This window comes from Leopardus geoffroyi, chromosome E1 (genome assembly GCF_018350155.1).
Source record: "Leopardus geoffroyi isolate Oge1 chromosome E1, O.geoffroyi_Oge1_pat1.0, whole genome shotgun sequence".
NCBI classification, from domain to species: Eukaryota; Metazoa; Chordata; class Mammalia; order Carnivora; family Felidae; genus Leopardus; species Leopardus geoffroyi.
The window spans coordinates 45,187,259-45,205,150 of NC_059330.1; the positions used below are offsets into that span (position 1 = coordinate 45,187,259).

Genomic DNA, 17,892 nt, shown 5'->3' on the forward strand with positions numbered 1-17,892 from the left:
ATGGCTATGACCGTAATAGGCAATCTAAGAGACATAATTTGGATGCCAAAATTAGAATTCCTGAAATATTTTCTTGGATCAATGAGATAACAGGAAAGAATATTTTTAAGCATATCTGTCCTGGAAAATCTAAAATGTACAGTAACACAGTCTTTCTATCAAATTGTCACATACTGTAGTGACAGTATAAACTGGCATCTTGTCAGTATAGCAATAGGTACTCAGCCATTCATTCAACAATTATTTTTTTAATGTTTATTTTTGAGAGAGCACGTGCAAACAAGGGGGGGAGGGGCAGAGAGAGAGAGGGACAGAGGATCTGAAACAAGCGCTGTGCTGACAGCAGAGAGCCTGACGCAGGGCTTGAACTCACAAACAGTGAGATCATGAGCCAAAGTTGGATGCTTAACTGACAGGCACCCATTGTTCAACATTTATTGAGTTGCATACTATGTGTTGGACCTTGTTCTAGGACCTGGATATAACAGTGAACAAACAGATAAAATGCCCTGACCTCACAGCTTAGTAATCCAGCTAATTATAACCACTGACTCACTACTTCCACTTCTAGACATTATTCCTAAAGAAATAATCATGAATATACAAAATGATTTAGTTACAAGGATGTGTATCGTGTTGGATTTTAAAGTTGCCTAAACGTCCAGTAAGTCATGGTACAGTTCTATAAATTAAAATGATGTTAGAAAAGACCATTCAAACAAAAGAATGATATTACAAACTATCATCAGGTTATAAAATAGGCTACAACTGCTCAGAGCCATGAGAAGGCTGTCTGGGATTGTTCTAGAACCTAATTATGATTGTAGTTGCACAAATATAGATTTTTATGAAAACTTATCAAACGGTACACTTAAAATGGGTGAATTTAATTACATGTAAACTATACCTCAATGAAGTTGTAAAATAAGAGGGCATAAAGCAGTTCTGAAACTATTGTAATTTAAAAGTTACTTCTATAAATACATAAGAAAAAAAAAAAGACTGGGAGGTATACACCAGTGTTGTTTTTTTTTTAAACCAAAGTATTTAATGGGTTAAATTAAGGATGGAATGGGGTAGTTTCTTTTTTTCTTTTGTCTAAATGTTCTACAATAAACATATTTATTTTGCAATAAGAAAAAAAACACAAAAGGCTGTTTAAATTTGTTAAATCGGCTTATTCAATTATCTAGGCCTGGTACATGTTCTGTGAAACTTTAAGGAGAGCAAATCAGGACACCAGGGTCCCTTCCCCCACTTTCAGTTCCAGAGCACACGCTTACACAGACCGGAATTTCCACTGACTGGAACTTAAAGAAAAGCATGAAATAATTACCCACGTCCCAGGTTGACACCCAAGGCAATGATCCAGACTGAGAGTTGTTAACCTTTCAGGCTTTGAACCCATGCCACCCAGCTAGAAGAGCTCTTCCAGCTCACCAGCAGAGGGACCCTTAACTCCCCTGAAAAGTTTTGCTTGCTGAAGATACAGTCCAGCGTGAAGTCTGGTAGCACAGAGGACTCAGAGTCACGTCTTCCAAATTTCTGCAGAAAAATAACTTCAGGTGCTTCAAAAGATGGAGAAACATGAGTTGTACAGGTCAACCAAAGATAATTGTACGAAAATTCAGGATACTTTTCTCCCATTTCACCAAAAGGGCCCAAGTTGTTTGCCATTTTAAATGACTAGTTATGGGAATTAATATAGTAAGTGACTTCAGGTGAAAACAGAGTGAGCTCCCTGCAAGAAACTCTGCAGTGAGAATGTTGATTAGGAGCATGAATAGCTTTTGGTGTGGGGAGAAAAACGAGTGTAGAAGAGACAACAAGATGCCAAGAATACATATAAATCAACCACTATGTCAAACAACCAGCCTCAAGAAACTATAAAAATCCTTGTCACTTGTTTTTTGGAGAGGAGGTCTTATTCAAAATGTTTCAAAAGACCATGAGAATGGCAAAAGTGTTTTCAAATAAAGTACAAATTCTCTACTCTCTTATCTTTTCAATTCACTCACATATTTTTCTTTGTGATTAAGGAGGATTTAGGGCCTGTTCCAGTTTCTTTTCTGAGAAAGATACAGAACCTCTCATAGCTCCCTTCAGTTTTGCGTATGGAAAGAATCTGCAATGAAGGAAACAACTGGGTACCAGTGTGCTGAGTCTAGTAATGCACCATCTAAGTAACTAATTAACCCTTTCCTTTTCTTCTTCCAGATGGTAATCATTACTCTCCTGGAACTCTTCTCAACTAACCTTGTGCAGACAGCATGCTTTCTTTTGAGAATCAGTTTGTAGTAATTATCAAAATAGAAATGGAAGGCTGAAAATGTATGAACATAACAAACTATGTGTGTTTGCATTACAATCCTCATTGTGTGAATAAGCTCGGATATGGATAATTCCAAAAAGTATGTGGTTACAAAAAATTTTTTAACTTGTCCTTGGATGGATATTCCATTTGATTAAACAGATAAACCTTGCGCTCTCAGAATTCATCTCATATCCTCCTCCCAGAAAAATCGGTTTTTTTTTTTTCATAGCTTTTCACACTACAAAAAGCTGACGATGGAAGCTGGAAAACTGCCAGATTTCCTCGGCCAGCTTGCTACCTTCCTCAAATTCTTCTGACCATAAGCTCTATGGGACTAGCTACCTTTAATTCTCAAAGTGATTTTTCCTGTCTTAAAACTTGAAGGAGGGGTGCCTGGGTGGCTCAGTCATTTAAGCATGAGACTCTTGATTTCTCCTCAGGTCATGATCTCGCAGTTCAGGAGATCAAGCCCCCCATCAGTCTCTGCACTGACACTGCGGAGCCTGCTTGGGATTCTCTGTCTCCCTCTGCCCCTCCCCATTCTCTCTCTTTCTCTCTCTCAAAATAAATAAACATTTTTAAAATTTTTGAGGGAAACGGGGGAACCTGCTAGAGGATCCCAGCATAGAGAGGAGGCTCAAGCTTAATTAATGTCTCCCACTTTCTTGCGGGCCTGCATGACCACTAGGGCCTCCTGGCAAGGGATGGGGAGTAGGAAGCCCACTCCGAGAAGAAATTCTGCCGGAGTACGACCCGCCCCATTCCCCAACCCCATCCCCAACTCAGGCCCCGCCCCAGTGGGCGGAGCTCGGGCACCAACCTCCACAGGGGACTGCCGCGCCCCGCCCCGCCCTGGTCCTTTCCCGCCCAGACTCCAAGACTTCCGGAAGGGGGCGTGGCTCCGCAGGAAGTTTTCTCTTTACGGAAAAGTAAGCATATCCGGCTCCGGTGTCATGGCTGGTCCCTACACCGAGTGCGCGCCTGCTGCCGTCGGCCAGAAGAGGCAGCAGTTTGGGAGCCGGTTCCTGAGCGATCCGGCGCGCGTCTTCCACCATAATGCCTGGTAACCGCCCTGCCCCTCGCCTGGCCTGCAGCCCGCCCTCTGGCCCGCCGCCCCGGGCGCTGCGAGAAGCCCCTGACCGCCGGCCACGAGTCCCGCTGCCCTGCTTGAGGCGCTCTCCTCCCGTGGGAGAGGCGCTCCGGGGCCAGCGACTCACCCTGCCCGCGGCTGGAACGTGAGGCTTCTAAGCTGCCCGTTTGATTTTCCCAGGGACAATGTTGAGTGGTCGGAAGAGCAGGCCGCGGCGGCGGAGAGGAAAGTCCGGGAGAACAGTACCCAGCGAGTGTGCCAGGAGAAGCAAGGTGCGCCCAGGTGGGCCCTCGGTGGTGTCTGCAGCCAGTGTACTGCTGAACGCACTGTCCACGAGAGGCAGAGAACCGAGACCGCCAAGAGTCTTTGTTACTGGACTGATACCGAACTCGGGGGTAGAACGGGAGGGGGGGGGGGCGGTGGTGGGTTAGGACGGAAAAGGGCGTCACCCTAAAATCTTGTTAGAGCAAACAGGGAGTTTTGTTTTGGGCTTTATTTGAGAGTAAGTGTATCTTGATATTTTCTAGCGATTAAGTTTTAGTTACGTTGTCTAGACCCATGTTAATGTGACTCGCCTTCGTCAACCGTGTGGTCACGTGATTGGCTTAGAGGCTGTGCTTTCTCTATGTGATTGCACTTTTACTGAGGAAATGTGATTGAAGCTAGATTCTAGTGATCTGATTCCCAGTGTTGTTGGGGGAGGAAGCCAATGCCTGGTGAATGTGTCTTTTCTTCGTGTGATGGCTGTGAGGATTTAAGGCTTCTGCCGAGGAGAGCTGGGTGAAGCAGAGTGTAGATAAGTCTGGCCAAAGAAAAAGAGGCCCCTTCTGGAGAGGTGGATGATTTCACTGCAGAATATCTCTGGGTACTAAAACTAGTACTGATTGGGCCTTTTTCCTAAAAGACAATTGAAAGTAGGACTAGAAACTGAGAGGGTAGCAATCCCACAGTTCAGTGTAACAATTAGAAGATTCCAGTTGCAAAATACTCACTTTACATGCTTTGACAGAGACTAGATCAATGCAGGTTAGAGTTGAAAGGGATTTTGAAAATCATGTAGTCCAATATCCTCTTTTTACAGTTAAAGAAACTTGGACCACAGGACATTAAGTGCCTTTCCCAGAGGTAAGCAGTTAGTTAGTAGTAGCAAGGGTGGAACTAAAATCCAATTTCTTAGATTTGTATTCATTTCTACTACACTAGTCAAGGTCTGGCAAAGAACCAAAAACTGAAGCCTTAAAACAAAAAAAAAAGAAAGAAAAAGAAAACAAAACTCAAGTCTAACACTGCCTTGATCACCTTAGACTACAGCGTAAACAGTCTACCCTTCTCGAGTCTCTCCTGTCCTCTATCATCAAAACTCTTCTCATCTGAAGACATTTTTCTCTCTTGTCAGCATTTCTCCTTTCCTTTTAGCCTTGTTTCTATTTTTTAGTATCTTGTGGTATTACTGAATTCATTTCTTAGCTCCACACTCTATGAAGAGCCACAGACGGGAGTGTATTTTAAGAAGAGCTGCATGTTTAACCATTGAGTTTACATGGGGAATAACTGAAGAACCTGGGACGTTTCACTTGTAAAAGAGAAAATTTAGAGGTGGAAATAACCGCCCTTAAATGCAAAAGAGTTGTTCTGTATGGCCCTAAGAAGTAGTAGAACTTTAAAAAAAGAAGAAGAAATGAAATAGTAGGACTTTTTGATCAGAAGACAGATTTTTTGCTTAATGTTAGAATTTTCTAGTAGTTAAGAGCCACCCAAAGATGTGGGTGGAGAATTGGTAGTAAGCTCGCTGGCAGAAGCTGGACTCCCTAGAAGGACAGGATGCAGAGGGAGTTCAGGTAGGGTACATGGTAGGACTAAAAGATTTCCAGCTCTGAGACTATGGCTCTGCTTGAGGATACTTTTAGTATAAAATGACATTCAATGAGACAGAATGGTATATGACATTAGGGACAAATAAAATCCTGAGAGATGGTTTTTTAAACTCTTCCCTTAATGTTTACAGTTGATTATGAAATAAATGCCCACAAATATTGGAATGACTTCTACAAAATCCACGAAAACGGGTTTTTCAAGGATAGACACTGGCTTTTTACCGAATTCCCAGAGCTGGCACCAGGCCAAAGCCAAGATCACTTGGAGGATTTGCCCTCCGACAACAAGAGGAGTGAAGTACCTGAATGTAGGACCAGTGAGGATGGATCTGGTTTAAAAATAGAACAGCACAAGTGTTCTTCAAATAGTCTTGAACATGAAACACAGACAGCTCCTGTGGAAGAAAATGTAACTCAGAAATTCAATCACCTGGAAATCTGTGCTGATGAGTTCCCTGGATCCTCAGCCACCTACCGAATACTCGAGGTAACCCCCCGTTATTGTCCTGATAAGGGGGTTAATGAGGCTGTCGTACACGTGGGTGGCCTAGGGAGGCTGACCACAAAAGTGGTGAAGAAGATGCCTAGACTTGACTCCTATATTGGCCTAGAAACACCTCCTTTTTTTTTTTTTTTTTTTTTTTTTTTTTTTTTTTAAGCTAACGTTATGTCCTAAATTCAGACCAGATATTTGGTGGTTGTAGCACACAGATACATCACCTGGGGTGCTACTTGGAAACATCGTACTGCCCTGAACGTTGTAGCATCGTGCTGTACCTACCACCTAGAAAAGGGTCCCAAGTCACAAGACAAAGTCTTTTACTTCTCATGTAATACAGTTACAACATGGAGGGGTTAGTTGGGATGGTGCCTGCTTCTCTGGCATGGGAGAATTCTTGTCTTCCTAGTTGGGGTAGTGTGGCTGAGGCCAGACGGTGACTATACACTCCCCCAGAAGCAGATTACCCTAGGGTTGAGTATACTTCCTGCATGACCTTGTCAGTAGTCCCTTACCCTCTCCAAGCGGAACGGGACCTCTGCCTCTCTGTCTGCCTCATAGTTATGACGATTGCATACATTGAGGTAACATATGTAAAATGGCTTAGAATCGTGTCTGGCAAGTAGTGAGTCCTTAGTATATGGTGGTTGTTTTTATTATTACCACACCCAGACTAATCTTATTTGTGGTCCCCTTTTCATAAATTTTTCAGCTTAGTCAATTAGAAGCATTTTTTCCAGTAATGATATAGTGCAGTTCAGTAAGAAAATATTTCATCTATAGGACTGTTTGCTAAAACTGAAAAAGTAAAAGCAATCAATGCCCTTTTTTCCATACCAACTCCCTTCTGCTGTTGAAAGCCCATGCTTTCAAAGTCTTCTATGGCTGCCTCTTTTAGACTTTCTGAGGTCAAGGTCAGGGAACGGCATGGGTACTATTTAGCTCTGGTCACCACACCTTCCCTAATGGAGTTAGGAGGCAAGATTATTGATTATTTATCTAGCTCCAGGAATTAATTTTTTGGAAAATCCTGTAACTAAAAGTTCATTTCTGTCTGCAGGTTGGTTGTGGTGTAGGAAACACAGTCTTTCCGATTTTACAAACTAACAAGTAAGTGTGTTTAAAGTTTAACTGTGTGACCTCACAGAGGAGAAAGGGCTGTGTTGTTTCTCAGAACTTACTGCAGCAAACTAGCAACAGTGGTTATTGGGCACCATGGGTGACGGGAGATTGGATTTATGGTCTGGATTTTTTTTTTTTTTTAATGGTCTTGATTTAATTTGATTTCTAAGTTATCTTTGTCATCAGGAAAATTAGTAAGATTCAAAACCTGTTCCATTGTTAATATATGGTGTCTTTGATATTTTAACCTCTGCTACACAGGAAAGAGAACAGACACAATTCACTTTATAGTCTTAATTGTTCTACTGTTTTTCTGCCCATTTCAGTGACCCAGGACTCTTTGTTTACTGTTGTGATTTTTCTTCCACAGCTATAGAACTGGTCCAGGTGAGTGTAATTGCTCCTATCCATCATTTTCACTGGTTAGAGGGGAAAACGTCTTCTAAAAGTCAGGGTCTCTAGCAATGTTTTTAATTCTTGTGTTTTTTTAAGTTTTTATTTATTTTTTAGAGAGGGAGGGAGGGAGGGAAAGAATCCCAAGCAGGCTCCGCACCAGCAGAATGGAGCCCAGTGTGCGGCTCGAACTCACAAGCCATGAGCCAAAGCCAAACATTTAACCCACTGAGCCACCCAGGTGCCCCTTTTATTTCTTATTCTTATGTGGTCCGAAAGTAAGAGATTTACAGGCAGCAGTAGCGGAAAAAACTAAACATGAATACAGAACCTCTCACTGGCCAGCTGTGGAACTTTGGGCCTGTCTCCTGACCTCTCCAAACTTTCCTTTTAAGGATTGAAATGAGAAGACTGTTTCTAGTCAGAATTCTTTGAATTATAAGTCACAGAAACATCTAGACAAACTCAGCCAGTGAAAGAAAGAGAAGGTCATGCAACCCAAGGACGTAAAGTGTAGCCAGGACTGTAACTGAGCCCTAAAAAGGTGGCAGGTACCAAGGCAAGTTGACTAGCCAGTAAGATGGCACCACCCTCTCCTCCTCCCATCACAGTACCTCCCTCAAGTTCATGGTTTCCTATCAATCATAGCTCAGTGCCTATTTGTCCTTTGTTCTCTGTTTACAGACCAACTTCCTGTAATAGGTTTTTCCTGGTTTTACATATGATCCTGGCATGCTCACCCTTACCAGTCCACCCTGTTCAGGGTTCTCAGAGCCTCACCACAATGACTTGTCCTGATTTCAAAGTCCCCAGGAATAGTCTGATTGACCCAGCCCAGCTGATAATCTACTTGCCCTGTTTGAATTAGCGGAGGCCAATGAGGAATAAAGTCACATTTTTGGGGAAGAGATATGGAAAGGGAAATTACCCTAAAATGTGTCTGTTACAATCATGTCTAATGCTTGTAGCAGAGGAGCTCCAGAATTGGTAGTTGTGTCTTTCTGGAGTTACTTTCATGGATCCAGACCAGGTGAATATTGAGGCTTATCTTTAGTTAGTTTTGGGGTTTTTTTAGTTAATTTTATGGTAATAAAATATAAAGTTAAATTTTCCACATCTAGAGACATAGGTTTTCCTGGAGAATTCTGTGGTCTATGTAATATGGTATAGTTGAGTTGGGAGTTGTTTTAAATCCTGCTCTTAAATGTTTAAATGTCTGTATGTTTTATCTCTCTCCTGATGGGGGTTTTATTTTTCCTTATGGCCCCTTACCTTCCTGATGATTTTCCAGTCTTCAAATCTAACTCTGCATCAGAGTAAAGAATAAAAGTAGAGGAATGAAGAACTCTAGTTTTAAAAGTACCGGTTAAGGGCACCTCGGGCTGGCTCAGTCAGTGGAGCATGCAACTCTTGATCTCGGGTTGCAAGTTTGAGCCCCATGTTGGGTGCAGACATTACTTAAAACAAAAATCTTTTTTTAAGTTATTTATTTATTTTCAGAGAGAGAGAGAAAGCACGAGGTAGGTAGGGGCAGAGAGAGAATCCCAAGAATCCCAAGCGGCACTCTCAGTGCAGAGCCCAATGTGGGGCTTGAAGACACGATCTCTGAGATCATGACCTGAGCCAGAGTCGGACACTCAACCGACTGAGCCACCCAGATGCCCCAAAACTAAAATCTTTTAGAAATAAATAAACAAAAGTACCAGTTGGATTCCACAAGCTCCTCTCTGGAATCGTTCAAGAATCTTAACCTTTGAGTAAGATTGCGTGCCTTCATGATTAGACCGATAACCCTCAGTGGGCAGTAGCTGCAGTTACACTTAAAGCAAGATAAGATTTCCTTGAGGCCGTGTGAATGTGTGTGTGTGTGTGCGCGTCTGTGTGCGTGTGTGACAGAGAGAACATTTTCTAACCTGTGTGTCTCTCAACTGTCTGCAGACAAATTCAGCATATGATCCCTGCCGGTGTTTTGCCTTTGTTCACGATCTGTGTGATGAAGATCAGAGTTACCCAGTGCCCACGAGGAGTCTTGATATCATCATCCTCATATTTGTTCTTTCTGCAGTTGTGCCAGACAAGTAAGTTTGAGGTCCTTTCACCAGCAGTGTAACAAAAACAAAGCATTCGTCAAAGTTGGGCCCTGAGTAAGAAGGATCCTCTGATAGGCAGGGAAAAGCCACTCTGTCAAAGTGTTACGAGTGTCTCATCCCTTTTCCTAGATTTGCAAGTTCCCAACTTCTCTTTCAGCCTCTAAACCTCTGCCTGTTGACTGCAGTGATTGGTCATCGTTCTGGTTTAACATCCCTAAGGAATGGGAGAGTAGTGGCTGTGTTTTTTTAATTTTTCTTTTAAGTAATCTCTGCACCCAGCGTGGAGCTCGATCCCAAAACCCCAAGACCAAGAGCCACACACTGTACCCACTAAGCTAGCCAGTCACCCTTCATTGGCCTTTTTAAATGCTTGCAGTAAACCAAGCTTATTAACAACACAGAATTTATGGTGAACCTTAACTCAGGTGTTCCTTTATGCTTAAGTTCTTTGGAAAACTGCAGTTACAAGAGAATTCCATAAAATAAAGTTTAGATGAAAGGAAAGTCAGTTGCTGAACTCTAAAAGATGCTGTTAAAGCTTCTTAGGGATGCCTGGGTGGCTCAGTTGGCTAAGCATCGACTCTTGATTTCAGTTCATGTCATGACCTCAGGGTCATGAGATCGAGCTTGAGGGGCTCCTCGCTCGGCATGGAGCCTGCTTCAGATTCTCTCCCTGTACTCCACCCCCACCCCCACCCATGCTCCCATGCACTCTTCTCTCCCTTAAAAAAAAAAAAAAAACAAAAAAACTTCTTAGACATGGGCAACCAGCTGTCCTGATGAAGTACTGTCCTCAGGAAGCAGCATGAGCCAAAGACCCAGAGGAGTGATTGATTTTCTCTAGCTCCCATTTCCTTTAGGATGGCACTGAGTCATCGGACCTGACACAGACATTGTGAGTGTGGATAAAGGCAGATGCAGGACAGCCCGAAAGCCAGGCATGCTTCTAAACATTAATAACTGCAGAAGTTCAGGGGCACCTGGCTGGCTCATTCAGTAGAGCATGTGACCCAATCTCAGGGTCATGAGCTCAAGCCCCACATTGAGGGTAGAGTTTACTGGATAGATTTTTTTTAAAACGGCAGAAGTTTAACTGCTATAGACTTAAAAACTGACATGGACTGAAACAAAACATTAGAATTAAAATTCATTATTCAGTTATTTAAATAGACTGTGTAGCACTTATACTTCTGAGGTTAGCACAGCCGAAACCCCCACGAGGACTGTGTATGGAAAGTGCAGTCAGAATGGAAAGCTCTCTGCCGAGGTGCTCATTTGCATGCTGACTCACCCTGTAAATTGCAAGTTCTTAGAGTTTGATCTTCAGCAAATGGAAAGACACAGTCTCTGCGCACAAAGAGCTCGGGCCTGGGGGGGCAGGCAGAGGAGTCCACCAACTAGTAGTCCTCACTGCAGGTTTTCAGCGTGGCGCCCAGAGAGGCACAGGCGCACAGGCCAGGGGCGGCTTCCCTGGGAAGTAATCGCAGGAGTGGGCAGTGAGCCAGATGCAGAGTGTGTAACTTGGCCCATGGTCGAACTCTCCAGCAGAAGCAGGTTGTCCTCGGGCCTCTTCATACTGAAGGGACTGGGTCGAAGCCACAGTTGTGAGCAGACCATAGAAGGCACATCAGAAGCTCAGACACACGCTCCTGTTCTCATCTGAAGGGAGAGCAGAGGAGCTAAGATTTCAGGGGCCGTGTGTCAGCAGGGTTACGAAGTCCACTGGCTCTTCCAGACGTGCTACAAGGAGAAGGGACCCTGTCCTTAAGGAGACCTGATCTTGCTTCTCTGTTGCCCCACAGGATGCAGAAGGCTATCAACAGGCTGAGCAGGCTTCTGAAGCCCGGAGGGATGATGCTTCTGCGAGATTATGGCCGCCACGACATGGCTCAGCTTCGATTTAAAAAAGGTATCGTGGGAGTACCTGGGGGGTTCAGTCAGTTAAGTGTCCAACTTCGGCTCAAGTTATGATGGCGCAGTTAGTGAGTTCAAGCCCTGCAATGGGCCCTGAGCAGACAGCTCAGCCTGGAGCCTGCTTTGGATTCTGTGTCTCTCTCTCTCTGTGCCCCTCCCCCACTTGTGCTCTATCTCTGTCTCTCAAAAATAAATGAACGTTAAAAAAAATTTTTTTAATAACTAAAAAATAAAAAAGGTATCATGGGGGCACCTGGGGGGTTCAGTCGGTTAAGCGTCCAACTTAAAAGTTCAGGTCATGATCTCATGGTTCATGAGTTCGAGCCCTGCATTGGGCTCTCTGCTGTCAGCACGGAGCTTGCTTGGGATTCTGTCTCTCCCTCTGTCTGCACCGCCCCCCCCCCCAAATAAATAAATAAACTTTAAAAATAAAGTAAAATAAAACATATTTTGCTACTGTAAGCAAAACAACAGATTGGCCATCCGAATAGATATATAAATCCGTGAAATCGATTAGAAACCTAGAGTTACAGTTCCAATATGAAGTCATTTAATACATGACAGAGGTGGTATGTTTTTGAAGATTGTGTGATCTAGGTATTGGGCAAATCTTTAAAACCAAGACCGCTGCATTTAGAAGAGCTAGTTTTAGAAAAGACATTTGATTACATGAATAATTTTAAACAAAGTATGGCCAAAGGTACCATTAAAACAGTTTAAAGACCCATAATTTCGGTGCATAGAACAGATAAAGACTGCATTATTATCTGTGCTCTTTGGGGACTGTTGGTACGTTGATAGGGAAAAGATTAGCAACCCACCCAAAACACAGGGAAGAAAATTTTAGACTTGATTCCCAGAAGAACATATCTAAATGACCAAAAACAAACTTGAGGGTAACAAAAATTAGGATGAGATGACCACTTCTTTAATCTGCCAACTCACAAAAAGAGCTATGCTTCTCCATTAATGGTTTTTGTTTTTGTTTTAAGATTTTTATTTTGAAGGAGAGAGACAGAATGTGAGTGGGAGAGGGGCAGAGAGAGAGGGAGGCACAGAATCCGAAGCAGGTTCCAGGCTCTGAGCTGTCAGCACAGAGCCCGATGTGGGACTTGAACTCACGAGCCGTTAGATTGTGACCTGAGCCAAAGCAGGGTGCTTAACCGACTGAGCCACCCAGGCGCCCACTGGGTTTTTTGAGCACACTGGGGCTATTGACTCAGTCTAACAGTCCTTTCAGGAATTCCTCAAGAACTAGCATGTAATACATATGTAAGCAAAATCTCGAAAACCAAGTGAATGCCTCTGGAGAGGGGAATCTTGTGCCTGCCGCGTGGGGTAGATCCCTTACTGTTGGTCTTGGAGGGGTTTCCGTTCTGCATTCCCAGATGAGAAGAGCAGTGTACAGACAAGTATTTTAAAGTTGACCCCACATGTAAGAGTAGCTGGAGAGAAATAAGCAGAAGTGAAGCAAGTAAGATCATATTGGCATTGAGAAGGTGCAGAAGGGCGAAGTACCAGGTTGGTAAATTGACGTTAGGTCAGAGGGCTTGGCGGCTGAAGGGAGAGCGTCCGTAACCAAAACAGCGTATGTCTTGTACTTGTGAACGAGTGTGGGCACGTGGACAGACATGGGAAATGGTCATGGTGTCTATCTCAAGTTTCCTTTCCTCAGACTCCGCTATGGTCCTTGGCTTTTATTTGTTTACTTTTGTTTTACAAAGAGTATGTGGTATTTATGTAGTCAAGGAGGGGGGAAAACACCTTCCAACACGAAACAACTCTAGAACAGAAGGCTGAGGTTCACATGTGTGATGTAACACTGCATTTCGATCACTCCCCTTGGGGTCCTCTTCTCCGAAGATTCCTGCAATGTGCCCAGAGCAACCAAGAAGGGATTCTGTTCTCTGCCCAAGAAATGGTATCACGATGTACGTTTGATTGGCAGTGAAGTTCAAGGAAGTGCTTTAAAGTCTCTCTGATGTTTATCACATCGCTCCACAGGTCAGTGTCTGTCTGAAAATTTCTACGTGAGAGGCGATGGTACTAGAGTTTACTTCTTCACACAAGGTATGGAAACGCTCATCTTTCTTCATGCTAACAGCCCCCCAAACACCAGATCAAATGTTGCTTGATACAGTCTCGGAAGTAAAACTGTCATGCCCCTTCTGCCTTTTGAAGACTTTTCCTGCCTTTCCAGGCCACCTGAACGGTTCACTGTTCTCCACATGGGCTCCACTTACAGGAGCCTTCAGTCCTCTGCTTTGCTCCTCGACTGTCTGCACTTCCTCCCTGTCGCTTTGTCCCAAATGGAAAACCTGCCCATTTGGCAAGACCCCAGGGCAGCTGGTTTTGCCCCGTAAGCCGGGTTGTCCTGTAGGCGCGCCAGAATGAGGCTGTGCTCCCCGTGCCCCGGCTCCCAGGTGTAATCCAGAATTGCCCTCCTCTGCAGCTTGCCCTGCCTCGGGGTTCCTCCCCCACCAGTGCCATCCTTGGGCCCTTTATTGTGCCACATACTTCTTTGAGCTGTTGGTTAAAATATAGTGGAAACTCTCTGCTAAAAAAGTGGCTTTGACATTACGTGCATAGAGATTTTGCATATAACCTTAAGGTGTCCATAAAGCCCTTGAAAATTCTTCCCTGTCAGCTCTAAGGCTCTCCCTCTGGATTCCAAGGGGCCCTTGCCAGAAGGTTTGGCTTCCCCCATTTAAACATGAACTTAATATTACCAAGCTGCTCCTACACTTCTAAATAAACAGCCCTGCTGAAGCCACTTGTAATACATAAATAAAAACAGTCTCACGGAGCCCCATTTAATATAGGAAGTGGTGGACCATGTTTTTTCTTTAGCGGAAAATATGTAAACATCTCTTTTCCGAACCAGATGAGCTGGATACACTTTTCACTACGGCTGGACTGGAAAAGGTTCAGAACATGGTGGATCGCCGATTGCAAGTGAACCGAGGGAAACAGCTGACCATGTACCGAGTCTGGATTCAGTGCAAATACCGCAAGCCTCCTCTGTCCAGCGCTGGCTGAGTGGCACCTGCTCCTGACGCGTGAGCTCATTGGAGCTTTTTAAAAAGAACATTCACAAGTGGTGTCTTGTCGATGTGGGAAAGTCCAAGGATTCAGACTTGAACCTTAAACCTAGAAAAAGTTGCTTTTTATCAAGATTCTAATAATTGTGCTTCCGATTTGGGAAGCCCTTTAATATGTACTTTCCTAAGTTTTTTCTTACTTTGAGATATCAAAGAATCTTTCTTGCCATTTTGTAATTTATCATAACTAAAATTTCATGGGAATCGTGAATTCAAAAGGAGTCAAGAATTTATTTCCATGTGGAAGTATTATACGTGATAAAGTGTCATCTGACTGTGAGTTGCATTAAATTATTTCGGAGTTCAAATATCTGGACTAGGCAGTTGATATATACGGTGAATAAAGGTCTCGTTCAGCGAGAAGCACGTCAAGAAGAATCCTCTTTCTTTGGATATTTTCCTGACTCAAAAATACTGCCTTAGGGGCACCTGTGTGGCTCAGTTAAGCGTCTGACTTCGGCTCAGGTCATGATCTCTCAGTTCACGAGTTCAAGCCCCACATCAGGCTCTGTGCTGACTGCTCAGAGCCTAGAGCCTGCTTCAGATTCTGTGTCTCCCTCTCTCTCTGACCCTCCCCCACTGGCACTCTGTCTCCCTCCCTCCCTCCCCCCCCCTCAAAAATAAACAATTAAAAAAAATTACTGCTTTAAAGAGAATCAAAACATGTCCTTGTTATGTGTTTATTTAGTCATGGTCTCCACTTAACTCTAGTTTTGTGGAATTTTAGACACTGTTCCCCCTCTAAGTAACCTATTTCTCAAACAGTAAAACGATCTAGACTTTTCTCGGATGTAAATTTTAAAAAATAAATAAGTAATGGGAAAAAAAGATCTTGACATTTAGCAAACTTGTCTCGTTTTTTTTATTGTGCCCTTAACTGTTTGACACAAAAGGAATTGAGAGAACTTTATTTTAGCCACATGACTGTACAACTGAAAATGATCATCATCAGTATTGCTTTTTTTATGTTCTGCTTTTTTTCAGTTACCACTCCTACATGTTTCCCTCTTGGTGGTTCGTAAGTTATACAATGTATTCTTAATTTTTACCAAATAAAGAATTTTCAGTTCTTCCTATGTTTTGCATGTTCAACTCAAATATTCCCATAATTGCTTTTTATCATTGTATTACATGTGGAAATGTGATAAGAAACAAGCAATTTTTTTTTAATTTCAAACGTAAAGAAAAGTACCAATTACCAAGAATATTGCAAGAATAGTCCATTTTCTTTTCAGAATAGTTTTTAAGAATAGGTTGCAAGGTGATGTCCCAACTCTCTTGCATATTTTCATGTATAATTCCTATCACTAAAGACATTCTATCACCAAATAAATCCATCAGAAGTAGAAATCTGAAAACATCCACAGATAACCACGTTTTCCCAATGGTCCCAATAACCTATCACCAGAAAAAAAGTTGCATTTAGTAGTCATATCTCAGTCCCCTATACTCTGAACAACCCAGGCGTGTTTCTTTCTTTTTTTTTTTTTTTTTAATTTTTTTTTTTAATGTTTTTATTTATTTCTGAGACAGAGAGAGACAGAGCATGAACGGGGGAGGGTCAGAGAGAGAGGGAGACACAGAATCGGAAACAGGCTCCAGGCTCTGAGCCATCAGCCCAGAGCCCGACGCGGGGCTCGAACTCACGGACCGCGAGATCGTGACCTGGCTGAAGTCGGACGCTTAACCGACTGCGCCACCCAGGCGCTCCAACCCAGGCGTGTTTCAATGGCCTTGACATTTGAAGATCACAGGCTATCTTGCAGACTGTCCCTCGTTTGGGTTCGTCGATGCTTTCTCATGAATTTGGTTCAAGTGACATTTCTGGCAGGAACACTGAGTGATGCTGTGCTCTTCCCATTACATTCTATCAGGGAATCGATTTTGAATTACCCTGTTATTGGTAATGTTAACCTTGAACACTTCATTGAGGTGGTATCTGCTGTTTTTCTCTACTGAAAAGTTACTAATAAGCATTTCATAGGGTAATGCTTTGAAATCGGGTAAATCACCCATTTCTCATCAATCTTTACCCTCCATTTGGCATCTGTGTTCCAATTTCTTGGCTGAATTACTATGATGGTAGCCTGTGAGTGTCTCCTAACCCTACCATTTTTTCTCCATATATTGGTTCTGTAAGGAAAGCTTTTTTTTTCCCTATTCATTTACTTCTCTTAATCTGGATTCAGATTTCTGTTTTATTTAGTGATTATTACATCTACTGTCATTGGTGCTCCTGTTACCCCAGATTTGGCCAGTGGGAGCCTCTTCAAATGCTTCTGTGATCTTGTGACTATCCCCACGATTCTCAGAGCACTTCAAGCACAAGTTGTTCCAAGCTTATTTTACAGTTTCTGAATCCAGCATTTCCCCCCAAGAGGTGCTGGTTTCTTTTAGTGCAGAAAGGTATTGAGAAACCAAGCTGAGTGTGCTCATTGCTCCTGGTATGTGCCCGTTCCCAGCCCCCTGAGTGGATGGAGCGCCAAGATATTTGCATGTAGGTACACACACACATACTTGCATCTGTATTTTTATACTACTGCATATTGAAAACCATCAGTTCTGGGGCGCCTGGGTGGCTCAGACGGTTGAGCATCTGACTTTGGCTCAGGTCATGATCTCGCGGGTGACGGGTTTGGGCCCCGCGTCGGGCTCTGTGCTGACAGCTCAGAGCCTGGAGCCTGCTTCAGATTCTGCGTCTCCCTCTCTGCCCCTTCCCTGCTCACGCTCTGTCTCTGTCTCTGTCTCAAATATAAATGAACATTAAAAAAAAAAAAGAAAACTATCAGTTCAGATCACTGCCTTTGGTACCGATCCAACACAAGATTTATTCTAGTTTTTATTCTTCTCTGTACTTTAGTTTCCTTTTGCAACAATCCCAAACTCCTGTGGTCCTTGATATATGGGGGCCAATGCCCTCATATATTCTGACACCCACACCAAGTCACTATTGCCACAGCTCCCCGCCTCACACAGAGGCCCTGCCAGGGTCCAGCACCCCACCACCACCACCCCTCCGCCCTTGCACTAACCTCCACCTTGCTTGGCTTCGTCTTTAAAGGTTAAGAGAAAGGGAACTTCCCATCTCTTCCATTACACTGAATGTATTTAAAACTGGAAAAGGCTGAGTCACTGGAATGGTATTTCACTTACCTTTTGGGATGAGGAACAGATATATTAAATGATCCACTAAAACCTTCCTTTGGCATTTCTGAGGCATTTCCAAGCAACAAGAAGAGTTTTGATTCCATCTTTGGGGCACTTGACTTGGGCTTTGGGCTTTAGGTGTAAAAAAAGAGCCTCTTTCTGCCTGCTGCTACCTTTTCTTCTCAGTCATCTGCTACACTCTGTTCCCTTGCCCTCTGACTTTTTATCTGTCAGCCTACCTTAAACTCTGCAGGAACTTTGTGTAATTTTCTAGCCTTGGAATCACTAATACTGGGCAGAGAACAGTTAAACACGGTCAGCGTGGATTAAAGTAGGACTTTGATGCCA

The 17,892-nt window shown here is 43.3% G+C and overlaps 1 protein-coding gene across 4 annotated transcripts; it reads left to right on the forward strand.

Annotated features, from left to right (window-relative positions):
- Positions 1 to 3,224: 3,224 nt before the first annotated feature.
- METTL2A (methyltransferase 2A, methylcytidine) lies at positions 3,225 to 15,473 on the forward strand. Of its 4 annotated transcripts, none has more exons than XM_045489353.1 (9): positions 3,225 to 3,377; positions 3,585 to 3,676; positions 5,410 to 5,765; positions 6,838 to 6,887; positions 7,226 to 7,286; positions 9,231 to 9,370; positions 11,185 to 11,291; positions 13,301 to 13,366; positions 14,181 to 15,473. In XM_045489353.1, exons 1-9 carry the CDS (start codon positions 3,268 to 3,270, stop codon positions 14,333 to 14,335), a joined length of 1,137 nt encoding a protein of 378 aa, XP_045345309.1. In that variant the 5' UTR covers positions 3,225 to 3,267; the 3' UTR covers positions 14,336 to 15,473. The 4 variants fall into 4 exon arrangements, with proteins under 4 accessions (XP_045345309.1, XP_045345308.1, XP_045345311.1 ...); XM_045489352.1 differs by lacking the exon at positions 14,181 to 15,473 and adding an exon at positions 13,497 to 14,174 and having other exon boundaries at positions 3,238 to 3,377; XM_045489355.1 differs by having other exon boundaries at positions 3,252 to 3,377; positions 3,585 to 3,686.
- The last annotated feature ends 2,419 nt before the right edge of the window (positions 15,474 to 17,892 follow it).